The 19,464-nt window shown below is 44.2% G+C and overlaps 1 protein-coding gene across 4 annotated transcripts; it reads right to left on the bottom strand.

Annotated features, from left to right (window-relative positions):
* Positions 1–4,237: 4,237 nt before the first annotated feature.
* On the bottom strand, positions 4,238–18,809 carry LOC146193341 (CRISP/Allergen/PR-1-like). 4 transcript variants are annotated; one of them, XM_084602693.1, is made up of 6 exons: positions 18,619–18,808; positions 16,892–17,021; positions 15,061–15,506; positions 12,399–12,489; positions 10,369–10,544; positions 4,244–4,432 (listed from the first exon to the last, which is right to left on the bottom strand). In XM_084602693.1, the coding sequence occupies exons 3-6, from the start codon at positions 15,355–15,357 to the stop codon at positions 4,397–4,399; spliced, it is 600 nt and encodes a 199-aa protein (XP_084458819.1). In that variant the 5' UTR covers positions 15,358–15,506; positions 16,892–17,021; positions 18,619–18,808; the 3' UTR covers positions 4,244–4,396. The 4 variants fall into 4 exon arrangements, with proteins under 4 accessions (XP_084458821.1, XP_084458819.1, XP_084458820.1 ...); XM_084602694.1 differs by having other exon boundaries at positions 16,911–17,021; XM_084602695.1 differs by lacking the exon at positions 16,892–17,021 and having other exon boundaries at positions 4,238–4,432; positions 15,061–15,374; positions 18,619–18,809.
* Positions 18,810–19,464: the final 655 nt, after the last annotated feature.

The following is a 19,464-nucleotide window of genomic DNA, read 5'->3' as shown; positions in this document are numbered from 1 at the left end:
AGGTGCACTAATTCAGGCTTGTTAGAAAAGAACGGTCCAGGAGGTTTATATTGATTACTCTTAGAGTGCTAAATAATAAAACAAATAAGAAAAATGGCGCAGAAGAGCACGGGCCCTAATGCTCTCACGCTCTCATTCAAACAACCTGCCAAGTGTTGCCTTGTTCCAAATGAAGATAGCAAGTCTACTTACGCAGAGACCACTGACGACGTTACAGGTGGTTTCCGAGGGGCATTCGCTGCATGTTCTGCCAGCTTTGTACATAGATCTTCCAATGATGTTTCCACTGTAAAATACAGGAAAGTGCTGACAGACAGGCATGATAGTCGGAAGAGTATTGCTAATGCTAAAATTATTTAGCACACTTGCGCTCTACAGTTTTTCACGAATATTAGCCAAAGCTGATGATTTCATTGAACGTACCGTGACTGAAATGAATGATTACTAGATCTTAATCTGGATACTTGTATGATTTTGCATTCCAACATAATGTTTTCTAGCATGCAGTTTCGCGCAGATGTTCTGATTTTTTCAAGATCACATCTCGGTATTTTTCCTTTGTCTACTACAACTCAAATATGTTGGAGGTTATAACGGATGAGGCCAACGTAGACCGTATTTGCTGTCGTATTAAGATGTTAGGATTGCTCTCAGCTTAGTTTAATAGTTGAGAGAGTCACAGCCTGGGAGTTGCTGTTTTTTTCTTAACGTGAAACCGAGAACAGCATGCCCCATGGAGGGAATTTCCCGACTTTAAGCAAATAAATAGATTCATCTGAATATATGAAGACCAATAAGGTTTCATAAATGTGTGAACGACAAGCTTCGCATGATAATACTGTCAGTACGGCCAATGTGATGTGCCTTGCAAAAAGTGAAGTCATCTCCGTGTATAAGGTCCTAATTACGCAGAAAAAAAGGATTGTATTGTGAACTCACTCTTGGCTGTAAATTATTCTGTAAAAAAATACACTTTGCTTTTAAAATTTCCTCTACACTTTTTGCCAACCGTCACCAGGTAATCGTGCTTTCGTCTTGCCCAGGTATCGAGCATTATCCCCACCGCTATCTTATAATGAAACAAAATGCTTTATTGATTGGCAGGTGTGCAGTAACGATATCTGTCATCGAAAGAAGCATAAAGCAAGGCGCATGAACTGCTTCCCGAGCCCAAAATGTTGAGTTCCAAGTTCCTGCTATCGAGCATTGTGTACAATACCACAATGATATTTCTTGTTATAGCTACTGAATCGCGTAGCTATTAGCATTATGAACATTCTTGTTGAAATGCAGAGCTTCATTTAACTTAAAGCGCTTTGTATTTAAGACAGGTCTTGCCCAGAAACTTACCCTGGTGCATAGTTGCAAGCGAACAGCTTCTTGAAAGGAAATCTCGGGTCGTTGTCCTTGTAATGCGTGTAACCGCAACCCACGTAACGTGTAACCGCTGCCCAAGCGACCTGCACGAGCCGGAAGACTGAGTAAAATGCGTTCTTTGTGGTCATTAGCCAGTCAAGCATGGCCGCAAAATACGTCGAGCATACATTATAAATAACACAAGAATGCTAGCATAAATGCTAGCGTACAACGACATCGAGATATGAACCGCGGCCGAAATTATAAGCCATAAATAATTTCTGCCGTGACAAGGTTTCTTCAGCACCATTGCGCACAAAGGTAGGACCATCACTTGCTACTGATGGGTATAGAGTACAGACCAAAACCAATATGGGACATAAACAGGCTGTAGAGGCGCTGCTATCTCCCGACTGGGCTGACTGGCGTTGAAAAGTACGCGTAGCGCCCGTAGGGACACATAGGCACAGAAGGTTTCGAAACGGGTTTCTGATTTCAGAATATACCTATAATATCTTTCCTGGTAAAAAGCAGCCACGAACATCTTAGTTGAGATTGCGAAAGTACAAAACATCCTTTCAAAGCAAGAGTATAATTAAAACACCTGATATCATATGGGAGTACGAGTCGACAGCGCGGCCGGAGAAAGATATGTAACAAAACTTACTGAAATATTTTTACTGTTTCATAGAGCCCCAATGCAAGTGCTTAGTCCTAAAAAGTTTGCGAGTGTTTTGCAAAGAATTGCGAGAAAGGATGCTGAGTGATTTCGAAGCCAATTTATTTTTGAGGCGAACGCCTTTCCAGATTGGTAATGGCGTTCTTTTCTGCTCGCCAGATGGGTCCGCCACATGAAATTGAAGCATAAACTGTCACTGCAGGTCTAACCACTTCCCCTTGATTCCCAGCCGACAGCGCTAGCTACTACTTCACGCCGGACCTTTTCTTCTTTTTGCCGCACTCTGACACACAATATTTCCCAAAAACTTCAATCACAGCATGAAGAGCACGTGGCTATGCACATAGGGACATCAAGATCAGCTAGTATTAGCCTGACACCATCACATAACTCCTGCAAAGATAATGAAGGCTTTATCCTTGATAGCCAGTCGGCAGGTCCTGCAGCCGAATTTTGTAGGGCGGTGAAGCAATGCATACTATCTCGGAAGAAATTCGAGCAGGTTTTGCATCCCTGCCTCAGTGATAGCCTGACATTTAGATGACCATATAGTGGACGCCTAGAAGCATATTTACATCAAACCCCCGCTTCATTATCGATGCTTAAATGTTGAATGCCGTGCATGTATAGTGGAAAATCCTTATTTATTGTTCATAGCAATACATCCCCAAAAATAAACCTCTTCCAAACAGTGCAAGATGAAACATGGTCTATAGCTGCCGGTTTCATGCAGATTAGAAATGCATTTCCGACGGTAAAAAAAGAAATTTCTTGCCTGCAAAAACTTTACTGGTAATGTTCCGGTGTGTAATCAAGCAAACGTCTTCACTCCTAGTGAGTTCTGCATTTTCTTAACTATATTTAAGACGTCTCTGCCTGCGTGCCCACTGTATAAGGCCTTGTACAAGGATTCTGGGAAAGCATCAAAGAGGTCGCGAGGCAGCTTTATGAGCTAGGCACTAACCGAAAGAGATCAATCGTAATTCTTCTTGTCTCTAGCGTGAAGAAGGTAGTAGCGATGAAAATGATGATGCAGTTAGTGAAAATAATAGACCCCTTTAGCAGCTCGTGTTGCGTGTTGCTGTCTGCGTTGCTGGAGTTGCGGAATCCTTCCCACTGGCAGTGCTCCCGCACTTATTGGTCCCGACGCAGCGAGTATTCGCGCTAAGATTAGATAGATAGATAGATAGATAGATAGACAGACAGACAGACAGACAGACAGACAGACAGACAGACAGACAGACAGACAGACAGACAGACAGACAGACAGACAGACAGACAGACAGACAGACAGACAGACAGACAGACAGACAGACAGACAGACAGACAGACAGACAGACAGACAGACAGACAGATAGATAGACAGACAGACAGACAGACAGACAGACAGACAGACAGACAGACAGACAGACAGACAGACAGACAGACAGACAGACAGACAGACAGACAGACAGACAGACAGACAGACAGACAGACAGACAGACAGACAGACAGACAGACAGACAGACAGACAGACAGACAGACAGACAGACAGACAGACAGACAGACAGACAGACAGACAGACAGACAGACAGACAGACAGACAGACAGACAGACAGACAGACAGACAGACAGACAGACAGACAGACAGACAGACAGACAGACAGACAGACAGACAGACAGACAGACAGACAGACAGACAGACAGACAGACAGACAGACAGACAGACAGACAGACAGACAGACAGACAGACAGACAGACAGACAGACAGACAGACAGACAGACAGACAGACAGACAGACAGACAGACAGACAGACAGACAGACAGACAGACAGACAGACAGACAGATAGATAGATAGATAGATAGATAGATAGATAGATAGATAGATAGATAGATAGATAGATAGATAGATAGATAGATAGATAGATAGATAGATAGATAGATAGATAGATAGATAGATAGATAGATAGATAGATAGATAGATAGATAGATAGATAGATAGATAGATATTAGCATCCCCTTTTTATCGGGGTAGTGAGAACTATTACCTAGGTCGTAATAGGTTCAGTGCTGAATATGTTTTCAAATTCATTATTTCCTCTGCGCAGGCCAACACTGTTCCCTTGACCTTCCACCAAACCACCAATCCTCATATCGCCACTTATTTATTTATTTATTGATACCTCAAATGCCCCATTTAAGGGGTATTACATGAGGGAGTCGTTGACGAATACATGAATCATTCGATGGATGATCTGAAGGTTGATGGGTCGGAATGAAGTACGACGGTGTTTGCCAAGTCATTCCAGTTCCGTGGGGTGCGAACAAAAAAAGATGACAGATGCGCAGATGTCCGGGCAGGTGGAGGGTAAACGGTCTTTTCATGGTGCGTGCGGCTGGATGTATGGTGGGCGGGGCTGATGACAGATTTGAGCATGGGGTGATGGTAAAACTTGTGAAAAAGGCAAAGTCTAGCAATTTTGCGTCTGTGCGCTAAGTTAGTAAGGTGAGCATTTTGTTTTAGTTCAGTGACACTTACATGATAGGAATAAGCCGAGTATATAAATCTTGCCGCGCGATTTTGTGTTGCTTCTAGTATGCTGGAAAGGTTATTTTGGTAAGGATCCCAGACAGCGCATGCATACTCTAGTTTGGGACAAATAAATGTTAGATAAGCTATTAACTTAACTGATGGGGGAGTTGCGCGCAGTGTTCGCCGAAAAAAGCCGAGCACGCGATTAGCATCGTTTGTTACCTGCGTTATATGATGGGACCAATTTAGATCGCGGGTTAAATAAATGCCTAGGTATTTATACGTTGATACAGCGACGATTTCGTTGTTGGAGATAGAGTATTTTGATGGTGGCAGGGAGCGACGACGATGGAAAGATAGTAATGATGTTTTCTTCTTGTTTAATGACCTTAACCAAATATTGCACCAGGTTGTTACGCTTTCGATGTCCAGTTGAAGAGTTTGGGGTCATTGCTATTAATTATAGGACGGTAAATAACGCTGTCATCTGCAAACATCCGGATGTTAGAGCGTATGTTAGATGGTAAGTCATTTAAATAAGTAAGTCATTTACTGTTTCATAATTTAGCCTGCCATGGATGTCTCGAAACCCCATTGCTTCTCAAATGCCTGCCTCGGCGACGAGCACGGTGGTTGAAGTGCTTTACATGCTATAATAATATGTTCAACCGTTTGTGTACTTTGCATGCAGCCGCAGCCAATGTTATTTGTGCTGTCAAACTTTTGCCGGTCGCATTTCGTTCTCAAGCACCCAGCCCTAGCTTCAAAGAGTAAACCACTACCTTTGGAATTGTCAAAAAAGTTTTCTTTTGAATCTTAGTCTTAGTCGCCCTATAAAGTTCCGTCGTCGGTTTGTCCAGCATTCGCTTTTGCCAATGGGAATTTCTTGAGGCTTCTGCTTTTTGTTGCGAGGTGATTTTTTTATTTTTTTTTTCTTCCCCATGACATTTGCATTTATTTGCAAACCATCTAAACCTCCTTCATGTCGTATCAATGCAGCACCAGTACAGGCACCTGAAAATCTTGGCCGCTCAGCGCATCTCATTCATTTGCCTCAAACGTTCTTCATAGTGCACCTTACTCTTAGCCTCCCGCGCTTCGAACGTCGAACATCTCATATCACCTTGAGCTGCCTCATTAGTAGTGGCTCAATAGGCCCCCAAAGCCAGTCTTCCCGTGATCCTCTGTTTTATTTCAAGCGCTGAAGTGGCGACAGATCCCAAGAACAGCACAGCGTTTGCAAACGTGAAGACTGGTACCATAGCGTCCTACCAGATTCCTCAAATGGCTTCTTATTCGTTATTACTCCAGAGCCCGTGATTTTTCATGACAGCAACGTTTCGTTTTGCTTTCTTTACAATTTCCTCTCTGTGATCCTGCAAGTAGTCTGCGTCATCATTTCTTCAAATATTAAGGTACTTACTTATACGAGAGAGAGAGAGAGAGAGAGAGAAAGAGAGAGAAGGCAGAGAGGTTAACCAGAAAAGCTTCCGGTTTGCTACCCTGCACTGGGGAAGGGGAATGAGGAGTTTAAAGGAGAAAGAAGAGAATGATAGGAAAGGTAAGGCGGCGAGGAGCACAGTCACAGTTTCTCAATCAAGTTTGTGTCTCTCATAAAACACATAAGTGCTTTGAAGGCTTTGCCGTTAGACGCCTTCTGTGGCCATGGGCCGAGGATTTTCTCCTCTGTGAAAGGACGACTGTCAAGATGGTCCAGAGCCGAACGCAGCGCATATCTTTCGCTTGAAAAAGCAGGGCACTCGCAAAGGAGATGCTGCGTGGTCTCTTCGCAGCCGCATCTTTCACAGTTAGGGTTATCCGCCATTCCCATCACATAAGCGTATTTTTTGGTGAATGCAACACCGAGCCACATACGGCACATCAGTGTTGTTTCGCGCCGCCCTTTGCTAGGGGGAACACGAAGGCGCAGCCCAGTGTCTAGTTCCCTGAGGCGTCGATTGGAAAATTCTCCTTTGTTCCAGGCTGAAAGCGTTAGCTCCGCCGCTAAGGAACGAAGTCGACAAGCTGCGTCAACTTTAGATATAGGAATGTTCACTGTAGTTCCGTCGTTGTGTGCAGAACGGGCAACTTGGTCTGCCTCGTGGTTTCCCTCAATACCGCAATGTCCAGGTAGCCACTGGAAAATTATATCATGACCTTTTGATGTAGCGTCGTGGTATAGCACGCGGATCTCTGCAGTTAGTTGTTCATGTGATCCACGACGTAGCGCAGCTTGAACGCCTTGAAGCGCTGCTTTCGAGTCCGTAAAAATGGACCAGACACTTGGAAGTTCCTGGCCGATGTATTTAATAGCTGCACGTAAGGCAGCCAGTTCCGCACTTATACGCTTTAGCGGTAGGTAGGTTTTGTAATGTGATTGTGCCGGGCTCATCATCAAAACCATGACTACTGATTTTTCTGCGCAAAGTCTTATTCTCAAAACACCTGCCTCTTTTCCACAATTATCTATCAACTTTTGGAGACTTTCTTGGCTGCTAGGATAACAATATCATCCTCATATATCAATCCCGGTAAGCAGCCTACCAAGATACTTTTTTAGGTGAGTTGGAAAACATTCATTGTTAATATAAACAGCGCGAACAGGAAGACACAAGACAAGATAAAAGGAAGCCACAGGACAAGCGCTGACTCACAACTGAGACTACGCCTTTACTCCCCAGAACAAGATAAAAACAAATATGACGAAAACAAAACGCTCACATGAAACAACCCCTGGGTTAACCTGCTACATCAAAAAGTCACTTAAAAAAGAAATCTCTTTGCTTGAAAGGGCAAGAGAAGTCTTGCTGACGCACTTAATGTCCCTTGAAATAAAATACGCTTCAACTGGTGCTCTCGTCAACGTTTCTTTGTGACGATACAAAATCCTAACCTGGCCAAATAGGGGAGTACATTTCTTCTCCTTCTTCATTGCCCCACAGAAATGGCAATGTGAGACCAGAAATGTTTTGTCCTAACCTCTTTCCATGTTGTTCCAGTGTTCCAGTAGTCTCTTGTTAATACAGTGCTCTGTTTGTCTTATATAACAGGCTCCACAAGAGAGTGGAAACTTGTGCACAACACCAGTCTTGCATCTGACAAATCGGTCTCTATGTTTCACTCACATTCTTGTTTCATCTATTCTCTTTCCCTTTTAATAGCCGGGCAAATCCTCTTCATCTTGAGCGGGGCGGTCAGTGCTACATCAATACCATACCTCTTGCCAACATTTTTAAGGGTATGTAAAATTCTGTGCACATACGGTACCACCGCAACATTCCTCTTCTCACCCATGCAGGTCAGGGATTTCTGTCTGAGCGTTCAAGGTTCTTCAGTAACCGGAAACAGGCTTAATTAATAACCGACTCCCGATAACCAGCCTTTGCAATTTTTATCAATTGCCTTTCAAAACTGTTGCCCATTCCGTGGTAGCAAAATTTCTTCAACGCATTTAACAAGCACATGTTGATTATCCCATTCCTCACTAATCTAGAATGCCCTGAATTGGGATTTAGCATGGACTTCACCGATCTCGGGTTGTATTCCCAACAAACATGATCCTCACCGAACTGAATCAATAAATCTAAAAACTGCAACCGATCGTCCACTGGTTCTTCAACAGTAAATTTCAGCCACCTGGGTTCTTTAACGTGCACTGACATCACACAGCACACGGGCGCCTTGTCTTTCGCTTCCATCGAAAAGCGGCCTTCGAAACACTGTCGTTAAAACCGATAGCCTAGTAAGAAATGCATTCAAAAAAGCACTTTTCCAACGTCACGCTAAGGTAAGCGACGAGAAAGACACCCTGCAGCAAAGGGCGCGCAGACGACCCTCTCTCTATTCGAGCGCATACGGCTCCGGCTTCCTCGAGTGCGATTAGTGTGTGTTGCTCATGTGTTGTCCAGGGTCACGCTCCCGACTTGTTTCCTCGTACCTTTCGCTGACTTTTGTGTGAATGAAAGAGTGAGTGAATTAATAAACTTTATTTTTTAATCACATTTCCTACTCGCACAATGTGTTCTAGGGTGTTAGTGGTTGCTCTGCACCGAGGGACGACATGATAGGCGCTCTGTAAAATCAAGCAGAAGACTGCTTTGAATAATGTTGGCTCCTTGTATTCCTACGGCTTCTTTTCACCCAGTTGGCCCAGACTGGGCCCGTGTTGAGAGTTCGCGTTGCTTTCAGAATTGTTGTTTTCACCTTCAAGTGAAGGTGCAAACAACAATGAATGGTGAGTGACCTGATCGGTGGAAACACTGGAACCGGATGCGATATCGGTTCCGCTACGAGCGATGAGAGGAAGTGACTGCGTACCACCGCTCCTGGTTCCGTTGAAAAAGGTGAAAACAATACTTCTAAAACAACAACGTCAACTCGGAATACAGGCCCTGGTTATAGAGCAGCACCATCGCATATTGTTTACTTCAAAGATCGGTGCTGGCCTATAGACATTGTGAGAATTTACTAGTACGAATGGCTCATTCAACTGTCAGAGTCGAGCAAAAAAGAAAAATGCTCGTGGCTGGCTGGTTGACATAGTAACTATGACGCCTATCTAAGCCTAACCTAGGCGTGGGCGATACTGTGCTAAATCATGTCTGCCTGTGTAACATTTAGTACCAGGTTATTGTATATCCACAGTGATAAACCCTTAAACTTTGACTTTAGCCCTTGTCTATCATCCAAAACCACACAAAACAGTGATTTCGCACATATTATTCGGTTAAGCTGAGTTAAGCCCTTCTAATATTTTCGCTAGTTTCTAGACCCTCATAATGTCACCTGTTGATTAATATGTTTATCTGACGCATTCAAATGTGTGATTCACCAGTTACAATACCGGAACATGGAGCTGAAAGGATAAAGTGCACAATGCCTATAATGGTTATTTACTGTTTACCTTTAAACAGTCTCTCGCACACAATGGATATGCCTTCTTCAGTATTAGCACTCCTAACTGCCGACATACCACGCAGTCAATTTCGCCACTTCTCCATGTACAGAAGCAATACCCCCCCCCCCCTTCTTTTTTAGTTTTTATTCACTGTTTTATTGTTTGTGCCTCAAAAACGCTGTGAAGTCCTCATTTTTAAATTTAAAGACCGGAACGAGGTCGTATTTTAAATATTTAATTACAGCCAACGCTTGCACCACAAGGAAGGAATTGTGGCGAAGCAGGGTGTGAAATGTCCACAATCTACAAGGAATCATCATTATCACCACCACCAACAGCTGAGTTTAGACTACAATACAACACCTCTATGAAATATGCATATAATAGCAGTAGTCTTCAGCCAGCTACAGTCTCATACCCACACGTCGTCCTAAGAATGTCACTTTACCTTGATATCTCATCCCATGCTCAAAGAAAATCAGGTAGTTCTCGTTATTTCAAGACATACTACAAATCACGTCGAGAAATCGGGATATTGAAATTGAATAACCTCCTAACCACAGGTTTAGCAACAAACGAATAGAGAATTTCCGCCTTTTGATTACGGAATCTTTATCAGCCGCGCATAAAATTTATCCAAAAACTGAAATATCCTGCATAAAATTGTGAGCGAAGCTGGACTAATGCTAAGTTATGTAAAAGACTGAACATACGTCACTGACGTAATCGTAAGCTGCTCATGTTGAGAAGACATCAATGCAACCTCTTTGTTAAATGTGTTTGACTTCGCTGTACTGATGACGATGCTAATAATGCTTTCAGAGATAATATTAGTATTATAGACACAAAATCAAAATACACGAGGGATGTGGGTGCTGTTAGGAACAGGATAAAAAAGCTTTCGGCGTTGTTTTTCAGCGCACCTGAGTGAAATGCAAGACGGCTGGTCCTGCGCTCACTTTGAAAGGATTCACATTTTTTGGAGAGAAATCCTTGCATTCGTTGAACCAATCTTTGACTCGTCCAGCGCCGTCCACGTTTCGGCGGTCCACAGGGTCGTAATTCCAGGCGAAGTTCTGACCAACGTTCTTAAATTTAGCTGTGAAATGAAAAAGGAGAGATGCACGATAGTATGAAAACATAGCTAGTGATGGTGGTTCTGCCCACGAGAACCAAACAAACAAAAAAACTTTTCTTATATTAGTTTCCTTGATAGCGTTTCGCTTTGTGCACATGCTACCAAGTAAATTTTGCGTAATGTGTTGCAGGCAACCTGCTGTTGTGAACCACATAACGAACAGAAGAAAACCGAAATATGAACTTCAGCTCAGGAGGCAGGTCTTCTGGGGCATGCTTCTCGCCTTTTAGGCGTCTGGTGTATTTGCATATGTTTCTTATTTGCACTGAGCGCATTTTAGCTATTGACTGTTTTCTGTTACAAGTACTTGGGAGCGAACCGCGGAAGTGTGATAAAAAAATTTGAGAAAAGTGGACGCCATGAGTTGCCCGAGAAGAAAGATTAAGGAGTGGGAACTGACACGTCCCGTAACCCGTGAGTGTTGTACTACACAAAACGCAGCCCTTCCACCCCCCCCCCCCCTTCCCTTCCCCCCCCCCCCCCGTCAAAAAAACAAAAACAAAGAAGAGTTCTGTGCCCTGACGCTCCACTACTACGCGCGACAGAATAAGGCGATTCTGAATTCTTCTCGAACCTACAAGGCTGTGCTGGATATGAAAACTGATGCAGCCAATACTACTGTGCAACTCGTATTTGGACATGTCCACTATGCGTCCAATTGTTAACTATTAAAAGGAACCTAAACAGTGCTAAGCGTTACAAAAAGTGTTTCAGTTCGTGCAGCTGAAGTCTGAACGAAATAAGCCTCCTTAGAAATACTGACATCTTTACCTCCGACTATGTTTTATCTCTCCTTTGATATGATGTTATTGTGTTAAGGCGCGCTCACACCAACAGGAAACAACTAGATTGTTTGGCGTTCCGCGGAGCGACTGAATCAGGAGCCATTTTTCCCTTTCCGCAGAACGGAGTAGCCAATCGGAGCCGACCGCGGCGGCAGAGGCGGCGGCTGCGCGAGTGAGGGGAATACAACAGCATGCTTTCCGATCTTCGCTGTTGTCACTTGAGTACCCCTGCTAGATAACGGCCTCCAAAAACAAACGTAATATAGAAAACGCGCGTGGTTTGATCGTCATTCAGAGGAGCTGCCATGCAGCGACGCCGTTTGTATGCTACGCCGCTGCGGGATGTTCCCGCTACTTAGAGCCGGGCTTTAGGGAGACTGCGTTCCTGAGTTCACTTGCTGAAAACCGGAAAGCAGCCGGAAAGTGTACTTGCTGTTGCTGAGCCTTATGCCAAGCTTTTTTTGCCCATGCACAGTGCGATATGCTAGGTCTTCCAAAGCAATTTTCGAAATACAATTTTATCGTTAGTAATTTTATGTCCTTCTTTCATCTGCTGTTTATAAAATTTGCAGGACATTGCAGAAAACTAAGAATGGTGATTTATTTTTTTCTCTATTCCTTCCTTTTTAATTATTTAATAAACTACTACTACAACCACCACCATTTTTGTTTGAACAGCAAATTACTAACCCAGTTTCAGATTTGCAGCAATGATTGTTGTGTTCCTCTGCTTTCTACATTACTAAAGGTCAGCAAATTTTTTCACACCTGGATACATAGTTCTGAATTTATAAGGTGGGTTTAGACTTTTCCGATAGGAAAAAAAAATCTTTAGACTGCTTTGCTTGAAACAGATCGCAAGTTTGAAATGCGCTTTAAAACGCAGTAATTTGCTCACAGCTGCGGAGACACGCCTGGAAAATAGTCGGTAGAATACTGCAGTTGCAGTGGTAGTCCTAAGTCTACAGCATGTTACGGAATGGGCGTCTGCTGTTTTTCGGACTTCGCCTAAAAGCCTGTGTGTGCTTACTGGTGATGCGCTGCCGCTTGTCGTCGTGCTTGCTGTCATCGCAAAGATTGGTGAACGCCTGTGCCACCTCAGCCAGCTCCTCGTCCCATTTCTGCAATGCAATGTCCAGAGTACAGGTTCCTGGGAAAATCCTGCACAGCAACCAATTTCTTCCGAGCTTATAGACTCGACATGGCAGATCAGTGGTTTTTGCTTTCGCCTGATAAACCTAAGCTCCCGGAGTCGAGCCCAGAACGTGGCTCCTGCATTTCAGTGAAAAAAAAAAAAAAAGGGGAAAACACTGCATGATGCTGTTGCACGTCAGTGAACACAGGTGATAGAAGATTTCCCGCAACCTCCACAACGCAATCTCACAGAACGCGCGTGTTTTCTCGTGTTCGCTCACACGTACAACCTTCGACGTTTTCGTAATAATTAAAATTGCGAACGTTTTCGCAGCGTTTATTGAAGACAAAGCGAAAAACTATTGTAAAAGAGAAGGTCTTATAGATTTGCCTTTTCAGTAGCTCGTTCTCGAGCACTTACTGCGTCCTCCTAACATGGTTATCTAGCTCCGGAAGCAAAATAAGCTGGTCGCGCGATGCCGTACGTTGTATTCTTTAATTGGCGTCGCAACTGACAATAGGTGATTAAACATGTCTGTTTAGGACTGCTCTAAGTGATATCGTGCTTTCGGCCTACTGCAGCTTATTTCAGCTTTAGGTTTATGGCACGGCCACGGGGGCCGTATTTCTTCAGAGACGAAATACAACACCTGTGCGCAAGGACCTGATAACAGACAAAATGTTGCCTAAATTTATTTACTTTTCATTAATTGCGTAGGCAAGACATGGTATTGTCCGTGGGGCGTCGACTGTAGCTCACGCGTTGTGCGCCCTGCAATCTACAACTAAAATGTGAACGATGAGCCAGAAAAATCAAACATTCACAATGGCCACGTGTGTTATTTTTTACTTTTAAAGGTGACAAGCCTAGATCAGAGATATAGTATCAAACTTTTTTTTCTCAATTCGTGACATTAGTCTGAAATTTGTCCCAGAGACGTCATCATCATCATCATTCATCCATGATCCATGACTACAGTAATCGTCATCATCATTAGCCTGACTATACCCACTGCAGGACGAAGTGCTAACTGCATCCACTTGACCTCTGCGAACTTCTTAAGCTCATCCATACACCTAACTTTCTGCTGCCGCCTGCAACGCATTCCTTCCATTAGAGTCCAATTTGTTACCCTAAGCGGCCATCGGTTATCCTCTTTTCGCTTTAAATGTCTTGCTCAGGCCCATTTCTTCTACTTAATTTCCACTAGAATGTCCCAGAGACATAATATTTCCCATAGAAGCTACTCATTACGCTCCATGCATAACATGCCAAGGATGATCACGCTAAGTTGAAATGCTTCGAACAATATAGCCTCAATGACACGTCATCGCAGCGGTTAGTGGGAGAGCGGATATGAGTCGTAAAGACGGAATGAGAACGTTGTGAAAATAGAACTTTTCACCTTGTTTACAGCATGCTTCCGTGATCGCGAGGTCCCCACTCTTCGGACAAGAAGGGTTACTGCACAACCGAAGCCGCACGTGGATAGCTAGGCGGCACGGCGTGTCGATACCGTAGAAGGTGCCAGTGAGGAAATGGAATCAGCGCAACGATCGTGCTGCTATAAGCCCACTCATTGCTGGGAGAAAGCGCTGAAAGAAGTCTCCGGCGTGATGCAACGATGGCTGTTTTATGCTATACTCGCTATTATAGAGTTTTAGACTAGGGTCCCCTACCGTTTAGGGGGTTAGGAGGCGACAATGTGCACGCAGGGAGTGCTGCGATGAATACGCGATGGGTGCGGTAATCCCTCTGAGCATGCGAACTCGCACTCCGCTATTACTTACATTACCCTAACCGATTATAAAGTTTATACTGCTCGAGTTGCGGCTTCCGAACACTTGTGTGCTTTTTCGGGTTTTGAAGACGTAGTGCATCAAACCGAGCCGTGACAGGAAGGATCTATATGTAGCGCAGACAGCAGAAAGAACGGTCCTGATTGATATTAATTCAATGACTTCCACGCCAACGAAGCTTTCACAGTGGTGGCGGCGATGCTGCCAATTTGCTCTGGTGGGTAGGCATTGTAAGAGAAGGCTATTTAACGACAAAGTTTGGTACGGTAAGGAATTGTACATTTGAACTCAAACATTTTAATTTAAGGTGTAATTTCCAACCTTGTGAACTCATGCTTGCCTGGAAAGTTTCGTCCATAAGCAGACACATTAGAACCGTTGAACTAAATGGCATCGGAAAGATGTGAGATTTCGTAAATTCTCACGACAAAGAAATAGAAACCCCGAACGTTACCATTTAGGACTGGCTAGCTTTCTACTTGCTTGAATAGGCACACAAGAAAGCTCTCTAAAATAAACTTTACAGATTATTACGAGTTAACGTCGTAGACGTGTTATAATTGATGGTTCTCACCATCAGATGACGTCCGCGTTTAGGAGATACAGTTCCGAGTAACTTAGCACTACGTCCACTTAGTCTCGAGGCTCGTGTACGCGTTGCAAAATGACAGATTTGGACGTTGAGCGGTTCTAGAAAGAGAAGCTTAGCGATACAAAAGGCTGGAAATATGTATGTCTGATTAAAAGAGTGCACTTACCAAGCGGTACATGTTTGTTGCCGGCGCGAAGCCAGAGAGTCGGCCCTGAGCCACCTGGGAACGGTAGTCGTTGTGGGCCTTCAACACCACAGCTTTCTCAGAATTGTTGAGGCCCGTCACGACAAAAGTGCACCGAGGGTTCGGCGGTTTGCAGGCTGTGTGCACCAGGCCGCTGGGGAGATTTCGGTACTCCGGACGGCACTTTGCGAATGTCGTGCCACGGTGGTCAGCCGTGATTGCCGCAAGCGCGGCCACAAGAAGAGGTGCTGTCGCGCTACTCTTAGTCTGGCCTGCCATCCTTCTCCGTGCTCCTCCTATTCAGAGATGTCTGCTTATGAGTGCATGAATGCAGCTATTTTACTTTCGCCCGCTTTCACAAGCGCTTACATACTGCACAGCATTTCGTTTTCCCGAGCAGATGAGAGAGCGTAGCGTGCACCAAACTCCTGCAAACATCGGGAACAAAACACGAAAGAATGAAAGCGGCCTAATATCAGAATGGTGCGCATGTGAGAACACTACACACAATAAAGACATAAAACATGAGTGCAGCGTAGGCACTCAGACACGACAGGAAAATTTATGTATATAAGGGGAGCAGTGAAGCCACGTGTGGAATACGTTTTATAAGGCGTCCTGCTTTCATGGGTGGTATCACGTCCGCAGATAAACTTCCGTTCTCGACTTGATGCCCTTCGTTACTGATAAGCTTATCTGTGACCCATGCATGCATGCGCTCGGTTCTCTCGTTCTTTAACTGCGACCCTCAATGTAGGATCGACCTTTGCCGCTTCAAACGCTAGATAGTTTGAGTTCCCGAAGACATCCAAGTTGTTTGATATTTCACATTATTTTGTTCGTGTAACTTGAAATACATTTCGTGCGTCTGAGCTCCATGTTAAAATAAATTCTGGACCGCAAAATAGGTCCGTTGTCTTATCTAACGTGTCATGTGACATGGGCCTTAAAAATAAGCGGCACAGTGTAAACGACGGCGGGAAAAGCTTGGTGGGTGCGAATATTCCGTCCTCATCCCTCAGATGCGCCATCCCGTGATGTGCGGTGTTACAAGGCTGCGTGATTAGCCCATAAAATTTCACAATTGGATGCATTTCACGATGATCCTGCAGCCTTAGGGGCTGGAACCGGTTTCCATTGAAGTACAGTGTGACCGGTTTCTTTTTATTTCCTCAATAAAAATGGCCTTAAAGAGAAATCTCAATATCATTTCTGTTTGTACTACCACAGAAATCATTAAAGCTTGGTAGATTCTTCAGAAGTTCAGCTTTGTCGTCCAACATGCCTCCAGACTTCGTGCCCTTTCAGAGACATCCATTGCTAAAGTTCTGGCTTTGTTTCGTTTGCGATGTTTAACATTCCAAATCTATTCAGGCTATGAGAAACAGCGTAGTGGATGGTTAAGAATAATTTCTTCCACCTGGTAATCTTTAACGGGCAGGAATAACCGTACAGTGCTTGGGCGTTGTGTTTCGCCTCTATCGAAACGTTGTACCCTGTTTCCCGCAAGGCATCGAGTTGCCGCTGCCTTCAGTTTGTACGGGAGATCATAACGAAGTAATTAATGCGGAGAAATTCATTCAGGTGTCTGTGCTAGCAGTTAAATCTAAATAGAAAACTCCTGTGCCATATGCAGTAAGGAGTAATGGTTCTCGCTAGGAGCTGTTGTAGATTCTTTTTAACGCGGAGGGTGTTGGTTAGCGCGCTGCAGTGCAGCTGCCACGTGCACTCTAGCATGCTCGATATGATAAAGTGCTCATGTCTTGTGCAGTGCAGTTCAGTCGCTTCGCAATTGGTTCCGATTTGGTCTTACGCTTTGGTGAATATATTACAAGGTAGCGAATCAAGGAAGGCGAAAGGAGGTATATTGCGGCTGCGTCTTTTCCTCTTCGAGGCAGTAAGATAAGATAGAGGAGCATGTCTTGAAGAGAGGCGCCAGGACCCTGCAAGAAAACCTACTTTGAAGATAGCAGAACATTGAAAGGTCCTGCGAAGTAACCTCGAGGGGCAGGAAGCACGCTTGTACTATATTATTAGAAAAGTAGGAATGCATTATGACGTCCTAAGTAAGAAAAATTATCAGGGAGGAAATTACTCATCTCAAAAATGACAAAGTTTTACGGCTTTTTATTTCAGCATACGGTGACTAAAATAGATGGCCTTGTAATATGCCTACTATAGAATGAAAATATTTCAGCCATCACGTAACAATATTCACTACCATGAAGTGAATTTGACCACAAAATTTGGCTTGATCTCAACAAAAATGCTCTAGAGGAATGACGCCGAAGTTCATACGAATCTGACAAAGGCAGGAAAAACAAAAGCTGCGGAAAACGTCTTACGAACGTTCTTTAGAGCCAGCTCCTGTACAGTAGGAACGCGTGTAAGTACAAGGTAGTATTGCACACTTCAAGCATAAATTTTAAGCGAAATAGATTGCAAATGAAATACTGCGAGGCCAATGCTCCAATTAAATTTCGCGCTTGTTCTCCACATATTTTATATAAATAAAGCACTTGTCTAAAACATACGTAGCGTAGCAGTTTAGAAGCGCCAAAATGCGGTATAGAATTAAATAGGCAAAAGTATGCCAGACGTGTGCCAATACTACATTAAAAATACCCAGACACTATGGAAGCTATAACTAAAGCCAAAATCAAAACATTTCGCTCATTTGAACCATGCGTCACATTGTGCATATCACGCATTACAAACTCTGGCATAGAAATAATGTAAGCACTATTTCAGAGCTGCACAGCTAATGTTAATTTATCCAAATTGTAGCAACAGGTATGCCTTAATCACGATGAAAGTATTGTTCTATATATAATTGTATATTAGCACAGTTCACAAAACTGTGCATGCTATTTTCAGTACCTTATACAGTAAAGTTGCAATTCAGCTTGAAAGATATCTAGGGTTTCCAACAGTGCATTCAGCCGTAAAGCGTAACCGGAGCGAACACCTGAACCGAGGCGCTTGACAAAACGCCGCTTAAAACGCTTCAGCCCCGCGGGGTGGTGCAGTCGTAAGACGCCCGACTACCGTGCCGGATTACCAGGGTTCAAACCCGCCCTCGGCGGCCGCGTTTCGATGGAGGCGAAACGGAGTGGCGCCCGTGTACTGTGCGATGTCAGTGCGCGCCAAAGAACCCCAGGTGGTCGCAATTTCCGGAGTCCTCCACTGCGGCGTCTCTCATAGCCTGAGTCGCTTTGGGACGTTAAACCCCACAAACCAAAGCAAACCAAAGCAAACCAAAACGTTTCAGGAGTTGAATCGGAAGAGTTAATACAGCTTTTGTAAATGATCGCAAATTTTTGCAGTGAAATTGATGAACAGGTAGCGTCGACAAACGCATATCAATAGTGCCACATTCAAAACATTTCTTGATAGCAACAACTTTAGAGAGACCTTTATCGTGTGCGTGCTATTCAGTGGCCTTTATGCTCGTCTTTTGCAGCATATCCTCATAAAACAAGCATGACAGATAACGTACGTTACGGTGTACAAACCGCAGTAACACGCTGAATACTGTACCTGGATAGTTCACCTACACGGGGCACCCCTTGAGCGTCACACTACTAAATTGTCATCCGTGGAGAAGCTCGAAGACTAAACTGAGTATTACAGGCCCTTGCCACCGACATCACGGAGAGTGAGGCACTACCCAAAAGACAGTTTTGCCGAGTGCGCACTACGGGTCAGACGCTGTGGCAAGTGAGCTCATGTTGCGGAAACACAGGACGGAGGAAGGGAGGGGAGGGGGAGTGGTTGGCGTCAATCACGGAGGCCCCAGTACTGGGCTCGGTCGTTTCCCCTCCGGAAACATCGCTGCGACGCGACTCCCTCTCTACCGGGGAAATACAACAACACCGGCGGAGCGCCCTCTTCGCGCTTGCAATGCGATCGTTCCGAGGTTTACGCAAGGTTTTATACACACAGCGGATCTTGCGTAGTCCTGTCGCGCCGCCAACACTAGCCTCTCTCGTTACATTGCCGTTTACATTTACTGAGCTCACACTGAAGGTTCAAAACCTTCTAAGAGGCTTTCTCTTCCTATGTCAGCTTCTAAGTCCCTCGAAAACACGGAGAATCAATATTGGATCTCCCGATTTGTTTACCCACGGTAACTACTATAACTACTATAATTTGCACTTCCGAGTAAAAGTGATAGCGGATCAAATTTTCATGCATTGCTTTGTATCTTTTAGCAGAATGAAAAGAAAAATTAAGGTCCGTGTGGTTTTCACACGTAAATCTGGGCCAGATGAGCCCTCCTTTATTTACCCTGTATGTGATATATTTATTTCCTCGAGTCTTGTGCGCCGAACAGAGCGTCAAGAAGCAGATATCTAGCTTATTTATTTCATAGACCCAGAACTA

Source organism: Amblyomma maculatum, chromosome 4 (assembly GCF_055883805.1).
Source record: "Amblyomma maculatum isolate TAMU_Amacu chromosome 4, ASM5588380v1, whole genome shotgun sequence".
In the NCBI taxonomy this organism is placed as follows: domain Eukaryota; kingdom Metazoa; phylum Arthropoda; class Arachnida; order Ixodida; family Ixodidae; genus Amblyomma; species Amblyomma maculatum.
The sequence above is the reverse complement of the archived record's forward strand: the minus strand, read 5'-3'. Positions and strand labels throughout refer to the sequence as shown.

Coding starts and splice junctions, on each gene's coding strand:
- LOC146193341 (XM_084602695.1), bottom strand. CDS start 15,357: ATGGCAGGCCAGACTAAGAGTAGCGCGACAGCACCTCTTCTTGTGGCC. Junction 12,490..15,060: donor CAACAAACATGTACCGCTTG/GTAAGTGCACTC, acceptor ATTGCATTGCAG/AAATGGGACGAGGAGCTGGC. Junction 4,433..10,368: donor CCGTCTTGCATTTCACTCAG/GTGCGCTGAAAA, acceptor ATCTGTCATCAG/CCCCGCCCACCATACATCCA.